The sequence below is a fragment of the Myotis lucifugus genome, unplaced genomic scaffold (genome assembly GCF_000147115.1).
Source record: "Myotis lucifugus unplaced genomic scaffold, Myoluc2.0 scaffold_2, whole genome shotgun sequence".
In the NCBI taxonomy this organism is placed as follows: Eukaryota; Metazoa; Chordata; class Mammalia; order Chiroptera; family Vespertilionidae; genus Myotis; species Myotis lucifugus.
This window is the reverse complement of record NW_005871050.1, coordinates 984759-994654: the sequence shown is the minus strand read 5'-3', so window position 1 is coordinate 994654 and position 9896 is coordinate 984759. Positions and strand designations below refer to the sequence as shown.

Sequence of the window (9896 nt, the reverse complement as noted above, 5' to 3'; positions counted from 1 at the left end):
TGGCACCCTTTCCCATACACCACAAGTGTACTTCCTGCCCCCCTACATTCTTTTGTTTTACTCCACAGCACTTACTACCAACATACCATACATTTTATTTATTGTTTAATTCTGTCTCTCCTTACATTTGAATGTATATTGTATGAGGTGAGAGATTTATTCTTGTCTTCTTCTCTGCTTTATACTTAGGATCTAGAACAGTACCTTGCACATATTGGGTGCTCAATAAATATTATCCTATCTAATAATAGACAAACATGGTAATTGACCGTACCTTCGCTACACCTCCCATTGGCTAATCAGCGAGATATGCAAATTAACCACCAACAAAGATGGCGGTTAATTTGCATACATAGGCATGAAGCAGTGGAGGGAAGACTGAAGGTGGCTCCGGCTGGAGTAGTGAAGGCTTGAAGGCAGCTCTGGCCAGAGCAGCGAAGGCCTGAAGGCGGCTCTGGCCGGAGCGAAGGCCTGGGTCCCGGGTGCCGGAGGAAAACCAGTGCCGGCAGCCAGGGGAAGGGAAGGCCTATTGCACGAATCTTTTCATGCAACAGGCCTCTAATATATATATATATATATATATATATATATATATATATTGGCTTCATAATTAGGCATCACCAGTAGTAGTTGGCACAGTTCGTCATATAACCTTGGAGTCAAGTACAGTTCGTCATATAACCTTGGAGTTAAGTACTGTTTCAAGGCATTTTATCTCCATGTTGTTTTCTTAAATAAGCAGTCATAAGAAACCATATGTACAGACGGCCAGAGCTCCCTGTCTTTCTATCTCCTGGAGTGGAACTGGGGTCCAAGGGAGACAGGGTCAATGTGTGTGGCTTCTGGACTCTGAGGCCTGCCTCTTATGTGCAGGAGTGTAACCTCTGAGACAGCCATTGGTCTGCTGCTTGGATAGCCCTCCATTCAGGATGTGCTGGATATGCTGCACAATGAGGTTGATAGCCACTAGATCAGCCGTGGGCAAACTACGGCCCACGAGCCGGATCTGGCCCGTTTGAAATGAATAAAACTAAAAAAAAAAAAAAAAGACCGTACCCTTTTATGTAATGATGTTTACTTTGAATTTATATTAGTTCACACAAACACTCCATCCATGCTTTTGTTCCAGCCCTATGGTCCAGTTTAAGAACCCATTGTGGCCCTCGAGTCCAAAAGTTTGCCCACCCCTGCACTAGATTATCTACACCTTGAGGAATTATCACGTCTGCGTATTTCTTTGTAGGCAAGCAGAATTCCTCAAAGGCAGGTTTGACAAAAGTAAGGTACTGGGATAAAATCTGTTACAGGTCCCTCCCTCTTTCACTTATGTCTCTTAGTACTCTGCGGGAGAGCCTAGTGTCTGCATCAGTGTCCACAAAGATCTTTATCTGGAACAGGTCTCGCACCTCTTCAGAGTAAAATGACAAAATGCATTCAAAGAGGACCACATCCGCGAGGTAGATGGTGACCATCTCCTCCTTCCGGTAATGGGAGTCAAAGACGTACACAGGAATCTGCACGGTTTTCCCTTCAGTAATTTCTTTGAAAGTTTTGAGTATGAGTTTATTGTCAAAAGCATCCGGGTGGTCAAAATTGAACTGGCCATTCAGGGCTTTGACCTTCTGCTCCAAAGTGAGGACCCGGTAGAAGCTGTTCTGGCTCAAGATGACCACCTGCTTCTGGCGGTAGTCCACCTCGTTCTGCTCCAAGAGCTGCACAATCTTTCCACAAACAGAGGACTTGCCACTAGCCGTGCCCCCACTGATACCAATCAGGAAAGGCTTGAAGACAAAGCCATTGGACTGCTGGTGGTTCTGTGGGGTCTGTTTGCTGTCCGCCACCATGGCTCATGCTGCCCCTCCTCCGTGGCTGGCGCGTGCTGACGCATGTGCCCTCAAAATCACATGCCCTTGGACGCATGTGCCCTCGCTAAATATTATTTGAATAAATTAAAATTCCAAGGCAACTAGTTAATTCAGGAAAATAAGGTAAATATATTAAAGTAGATAGATACTGAATAAAATGTTCATTCCAGCCAATTATTTGTGGAGTGTATATGTATATGCATCTGTATACATACGTATATATGTATATGTGTATGTATACACATACACACGCACATACACATCATATATATGGAGAGAGAGACAGACAGAGGAACAGAGACAAAGAGAGAAAGAGACAGAACCCACATCAGTTAGCAATGAAACGAGACAGAAATGGGAATGGGGTGGCTAAGCAGAGATGCTCCCAGCCCCTGGGGCTCCACCAAAGGCAAGGCCAATTTTATGGGCCTAATGCTTTATAAAAATAACTTGCAAAGTTATGAGGAAGTATTATTGAGAATTCAATAAACCATACAAAAAAGGCAGATTCATTCAACCCCAGGCTAAATTTTTTTTCATTTTGTTCATAAAATGGCTATAATTAGTTATAGATATAAACAAAATTACCAAGTCTGATTATTTTTTATCTGAAAGTTTATCATCAATAGAAAAAAACATACTAGACTCAGTAGAAGGAAAATGATAGATGCTACAGGAAGAAATGTGGTTTACTACAAATTAATAATCATGTTTGTTCTTTCTACTGTAAAGCCTTGCCACTCATTTCTGTCATTTGAGTAGGAAAGCTATCTTTGAAAAACAAAATTTTTAATTCAGGCACTTCATCTTAACCTGCATTTTTTTTATCATTTGAAAGTTTTCTTCACCAGCATATTTTACTGTGACAGGATTTCTTAGATGAAAGCAGAGTTCAAGGTAGGTTACTATATATGTCTAATTAAATATTTGAGAAAGTTGGTCTTTTGATCCAGCAAGAATTCAAAAATTTACTTATTTTTTTTCTAGTAAAATTGAAATGTGATGATCTAAGCAGCAGAACAAAGAATAACTAAGCTGGTCTGAACATAAACTCAGCTTCTGGTATAACAGAATGGGATGAAGGCAAGAACACTTTCCAGGACTTAAGAGTCTTGGTTTCCATACCTATAAGGCAACTCTTTTTTCCTGCCTATCTCAAAGGGTTGCTGTGAGACCCAAATATGAAAATGAAGGGGAGTAGGCTCTGTCAATTTAAAAATTCTATCCACATATAAGCCAAGGTCCTGGGAGAACTAGAACGATCTTGCTTCTACTTGATTCACAAGATGAGCAAATGGAATTATAAAAATGTAGAAAATTTTGGCTCCCAAAGAAAATGAAATGCTTTAAAAAGCAAAAGTTATGTTGATTAACTCAAAAATTCCTTTTATGTTTCATCTGCTATGATGTATTATCTTTGGAGGCAATATGATGCTTCTCTTCTAAAAATGTCACAGTTTTGAGGATAATAATTTAAGAATTTCAGACAACCCAATGAATTTCTCTTAGAACATCCCTTTTGAAAAATGACCAAGTATAAATCCTTTTCCCACAATTTGTGTCATAACCATCGATAACCAGAGCGGCTGGCTGACTTATTATTGGCTATATCCTACCAATATAGTTCTTGTTTCTAGAATGCAGAGGGGGCAGCAACTACTTTTACAGGAATCATAGATACATGTTGAAAACCAGCTACTTATAAGCACTATTTCCTTATATGTCAAAAACCTTATTACCTAACTTGGGTAGAATGGCGACCTCTCTGCTTCCTTTTATCCATGCAGTCACATTATGCTATGCATTGTACTTCATTTTCCATGGGCTCCTTTCCTCATTTGCGGATTCTTACACAGAAAGAATGCCAAGTGATTATCATGGCACCCTCCAGTTTGAATTCATAAAGAGATTATGTATAACTTAACATGTTTCTGCAGCTGAAATATGAGAGTGTTTACTTCACAAATCATCCACTGGTGCAACCTAAATCTCAAAACCATAAAATGAAAAAAGTCAAATCCTCATGCTGTCAGTTACAAGTCTGAGCCCCAGTAAACCTGTATAAGTAGGTCAGTCAGTACCTCAACATTCCAGCTCAGTAGCCTTTCATGATGGTTTCTATTGCTCCCTTTATTCAAAGGCAGGCAAAATGACTGATAATAGATACAAATTTTAGCCTACATACTACTATGATATACAGTTGACAGGGATCAAAGAGGAAAGAAAAGTAGCATTTATTTTATCAAATGTCTACGATGTGACCAGTAATTTACAGACAATATCTCAATTATTCATTCATTAATTTATTTATAAATGTCAGACAACCCAAAACAAGCATAGCAGACGACGTTCCTACCTTCATGTAGATTACAATCAAGTTTAAAAAGACATTTGAGAATAATCACACCTTCTGCATCCAGGTAGAACATAATACATCACAACAAATAAATAATTCTCCTCTGATAACTAATTAAATATGGATGCATCACAAAAATCATATTTTAAATGCATAAGAGAGCTTCAATAACAATTACTAATAGATGAACTACACTTTCAGAGAGTATACAACCATTCTAAGCCCAACAAGGAAATAAGGGAGTCCTTCAGCATGGATGGACCTGGAGATTGTTATGCTAAGAGAAATAAGCCAGTCAGAGAAAGACAAATACCATATGATCTCACTTATATGTGGGAATATGATGAAGAAAATAACTGATGAACAAAATAGAAAAAGGTACATGGATACATAGAACAGACTGACAGCTCTCAGAGGGAAGAAAGGGGAGACTGGATAAAAGAAGGTGAAGAGATTAGCCAAAGAACATATATGCATAACTCATGGACACAGACAACAGTGTGGTGATAGCCCAGAGGGAAAGGGGGTCGGGGCAGGTGGAGGTAGGCAAAGTGGGGATAAACGGGGATGGAAAGAGACTATGTTTTGGGCGATGGGTGTAGATGATGTTTTGAGTTCTATACTTGAAATCTGTATGGTTTTGTGAACCATTGTCACCCCAATAAATTCAATAAAAAAAGAAAGAAAGAAAGGAGTCCTTGAAACAGAAGAAAAGGATCCCAGAAAGAAACGTGGAAATGCAGGAAGGAAAGAAAAACATAAGAATGAACTTATATGTGGGTAAATATATATAAATATTGACTTCACAAAGTAATAATAGTAGAATTTACATTAAATGACAATAATAGCAATGACAACAATATAAAATGAAAGCAAGCAGAAGGAAGAAAATAACATATCAGAGCAGAAACCAATGAAATTAATAGCAAAACAATAGAGAAAATTTATGAAATAAAAAGCTGGTTCTTCAGAAAAATCAATAAAATTGATAAACCTGTAGCAATACTAACAGGGGTTGGGGGGGAGAAAGAAACAAATTGCCAATATCAGGAATGAAGTAGAGGCTATTATTACAGATCCTGCAACCATCAAATAAGGAAATACTATAAAAATTTTATGCTCCTAAATTCATTAATTTGGAAGGAAAAAATCAAGTAAGATGAAGTTAATAATCTAAGTGGCTCTAAACCGTGAAAGAAATTTAATTCATAATTAACAAGTTCCCAAAAAGAAATCTCCACACCCACTTTTTTTCACTGGAGAACTCTACCAAACATATGAAGAATCAACTTTACATAAATTGTTCCAGAAATTACAAGATGAAAGAGCATTTCCCAACTCATTGTAGGAGCCCATTATTATCATATACCAAAACCATACAAAGAGTATAAAAAGGAAGGCTAGAGATCAACTATTATTCATGAAATTACATGAAAAAATCCTCAGCCTCAAGAAAAAAAATACTCAACTAAATCTAACAATGCATAAATGAAAACTATATATAATCACAACCAAATGGGATTTTTTCTAGATATGCAAGGCTGGTTCAACATCCAATAATAAATTAATGTAATCCACATTATCAAGAAACTAAAGAAAGAAAATCCTAGGATTATATAAATTGACAGAAAAAGCAGGGCAAAATCCAGTACAAATCCATGATAAAAAAAAAAAAAATCTTAGCAACTTAGGAAAGGGGTATTACCTCAACTCAATAAAGAACATCTACAAAAATCCTACATCTAACATAATACTTGTTCTAGAAAGACTGAATGCTTTCCTCAAAAAGATTAGGACCCTAGCCCTGGCTGGTTTGGCTCACTGGATAGAGCGTCGGCCTGGGGACTGAAGGGTGCCAGGTTCGATTCCGGTCAAGGGCATGTACCTTGGTGGCAGGCACATCCCCAGTAGCAGGTGTGCAGGAGGCAGCTGATCGATGCTTCTCTCTCATTGATGTTTCTAACTCTCTATCCCTCTCTCTTCCTCTCTGTAAAAAATCAATAAAATATATTTTTTTAAAAGATTAGGACCCTAGATTTGATGATAATGGCATAGGTAAATGCCAGTACTCACCGCCTCCCACAACCACATCAAAATTACAACTAAAATATAGAACAATCATCATCCAGAACTGCTGGAAATCTGGCTGAATGGAAGTCCTACAACTGGAGAAGTAAAGAAGAAAGCACACTGAGATTGGTAGGAGGTGTGGAGGCGCTGAACGGGCTCGTCTGGCACCCATATGGGCCACTTTTTTAATCAGGAGGGAGATCATCTCTGTGGAGGCTGCCTGGAGGAGTAAGGGGTCCCAGCCCCACACCAGACCCCCGAGCCCAGGGTCCCAGAACAATCTTTAGTTTCTTGATAATTTGGATTACACTCAAGAAGTCTCTACAGGCAGTAAGAACTACAGGCTGTAAAAAACCAGTGTGGATTGGGTCTCAGTGATACAGAGGCTGTTGGAAACCCAGCTGTTCCTCTTAAAAGGCCAGCACCATGAACTGGACTTACAAAGTCCTGCTTCCTCTGAGCTCCAGCACCAGGGCAAGGCTTTGGGGGACACAGATATGTATGAGGAGGAACTGGATTGCCTGGCATCCGGCCAGGAACTCAGGGGTGGCTTTCCCCCAGGCAGAGTTCATTGTTCTTATGCTAGGACCTGCCTGGTTACAGGACTGACTGGCAGCCATTTCTGTTTACTCCATCCTGGTGATTCCTTAAGACCCTGCCTCATCCAATTTATAACCCCACCCAAGCTATGTGCAGCAGCTTTTGCATATGAATGGCCTGTCCTTGCTCAGGCTAAAACCTGTCAAATAAGCTGCAGCTGGGTCAGGGAGCCCCAAACCTATCAATAAAAGGCCCAACACCTGGCACCAGCACCAGCCTGCCTTGCTTCATATCTGGGCCTCATCTGGGCACTTCCAAACTCAATACAAAGTTGAGGAATCTGCAGATCTCTCTGTAGCTCCTGCTGGGTGGCCCCAGGCAGAAGCTAACTGTGCACTTCCCTGTAGACCCAAGAGCCAGTGTACCCAGTGGTCAGTGTTAGACCATACCAGATTACAAATCTACATATCCATAAGTGACACATTCAAGGGGCAGACACAGTAAGCACCAAAGCCCCACTGAAGAAAGTCCTACTCCATAGGGGTGTTTCCTGTACAGCAGCTCTCCTACTGTAGTCACAGCTGGTCATCATAGCCAATTGGCCTGGAGGTCAATTCCCCCCAGTGACACCAACATCAATCAAGTCTCAACTACAACTAGTCTGTGCTCACAGCCCACAAAGGGCTACACCTAGAGCTCATAGCTCAGGTGACTGGGGAGGCTGTCACTGGGCCTTATAGAACCCCTACTACACAAGGCCACTCTACCAACTAAAGGAGACATAGCAGCTCTACCCAATACATAGAAACAAACAGAGGAAAGCAGCCAAAATGCGGAAATAAAGAAACATGTTACAAATGAAAGAAATGAAGAAAGAAAACTACTTGATATAGAGTTCAAAACCACAGTTATAAGGTTACTCAAGAATCTCCTATAAACCTCCAAAAAAACATGGAAAAGAACCAGTCAGAAATTAAGCATACACTGACTGAAATCTATAATAATAAAAGCATAATATGCTAATTAGCCCAGATGTCCTTCCAGACGACCTTCCGGATAAAGCCGGAGCTGTGAGGGAAGCCGGTGCCAGAAGCCCGGGAAAGGAAGGCCTACTCTTGCATGAATTTCGTGCATCAAGCCTCTAGTAAAGAATAATATACAGGGATTCAACAGTAGAGTAGAGGATTCTGAGAATCAAATCAAGGATTTGAAATACGAGGAAACAAAATCTGGGACCACTGGCTCCTAACCACTCACCTGCCTGCCTGATTGCCCCTAACCCCTCTGCCTGCCAGCATGATTGCTCCCAACTGCCCTCCCCTGCCAGCTTGATCTCGCCCCCAATTGCCCTTCCCTGCTGGCCTGATCACCCCTAACTGCCTCTGCCTGCCTGATCACCCCTAACTGCCCTCCCCTGCAGGCCTGATCTCACCCCCAACTGCCCTCCTCTTCTGGCCAATTTGGTTCTGATTGGTCAGTTTTTATGCCAGTCAGCATCAAAAGCCCCGCCTCCTAGGCATCCATTGGCTCCTTACATTCACCCAGATTTGGTTCTGATTGGTCAGTTTCTATGCCAGTCAGCGTCTCTGGGCCTATCAACAGGGCCTGACCAGAAAGGCGAGGCTGATCAGCAGCCCTGGTGGAGGCCTGGAGAGAAATGGAGGCACAGCTGTTGGCCAGGCTGGGAGAGAAAGAGAGGCAATTTCTGATCAACGGCTGCCACAGAGGCTACGGATCAGACCCAGCCTCTCTCTCTGCAGGCCTCTCTCCGGGCCTGATCCACAGCCCCCTAGGCAGTCAGTGCCGGGTCCGGGCATGCACAGCAGCCCCAGTCAGTGCTGGGTCATCACGGCAACCCAGAACTGACTTCCGGTCTGGTCGAGCCTTCAGTTGATACAACCCTGGCTCTTTATTACATAGATGTTGAAGGGTATTTGGTAAGTAGAGGAAGAAGAAGAAAAAGATAAAAAATATGAACAGCAAAATGGCAATAAATACATACCTATTAACAATTGAATCTAAAAATCAAAATAAATAAGAAATCTAATGAACAGAATAAACTGTTGAATAAAATTGAATCAGAGGCATGGAAATGGAATGGACTGATGATTCTCAGAGGGGAGGAGGGGGAGAGATTAAACAAAAATCATATATGCATATATGCATTACCTATGGACACAGACAATACCTGGGGTGGGGCAGGAACTGGTTGGAGGGGGACAATGGGGGGGAGAAAGAGGGACATCTGTAATAATCTCAACAATAAAGATTTAAAAATAATAATAAAATAAAAATAGGAAAAAAATAAACTAGGATCAAGGCAAGGATTTTCTTTAGCTCACTACTGTGATTCAACCTAGTACCAGAAGCTCTAGAAACTACAGTAGGCAAAACATATATATAAAGACATACAGTCTAGAAATGAAGGTATAAAACTACACCTATTTGTAGATAGCATGAAATTGTAGAGTTCTTCACAGAAAACTGCAAGCAATCTACAAAATGGGGGGGAAAAAACTCCTAGAACTAATAGGTGATTTCATCAACATCAGAAGATACAAAATAAATGCATAAAAATCAATTGCATTCCTATTTACTAATAATGAATATGTAAAAACAGAAATTAAATATATAACAGTATTTCTAATTACTCCAAAGAAAATAAAATAATTAGATATACACCTGCCATAATATTTATAAGATCTGTATGCTGAAAATTACAAAATGCTCAACCTATATAATAAAGAGGTAATATGCAAATTAACCCTCACACCCTCACAAGATGGCTTCCTATGACCAGGCCGGCAGGGGGGTTGGTGAGGGACGACCAAATCACTGAACAAGAAGGCTGCATGGGGTGACCCGGATGGCAGGGGGGTTAGTGAGGGACGACCAAATGACTGAACAGCAGACTGCATGGGGCAACCAGGCTGGTTGGGGTAGGGCAGCTGTGGGTGACCAGGCCGGCAGGGGGGACATTAAGAGGTGACCATGCTGGTGGGGGGGGCAGTTAAGGGCAACCAGGCCAGTGGGGGGTGCAGTTGGGGGCAACCAGGCTGGCAGGG

The 9896-nt window shown here is 41.2% G+C and overlaps 1 protein-coding gene across 1 annotated transcript; it reads right to left on the bottom strand.

Annotated features, from left to right (window-relative positions):
- Nucleotides 1-826: 826 nt before the first annotated feature.
- LOC102417227 (uridine-cytidine kinase 2-like) lies at nt 827-1844 on the bottom strand. The gene is given in 3 exon segments (XM_023756392.1): nt 827-966; nt 1057; nt 1194-1844. Coding segments are annotated over 3 exon segments (792 nt in total).
- Between the last annotated feature and the right edge of the window lie 8052 nt (nt 1845-9896).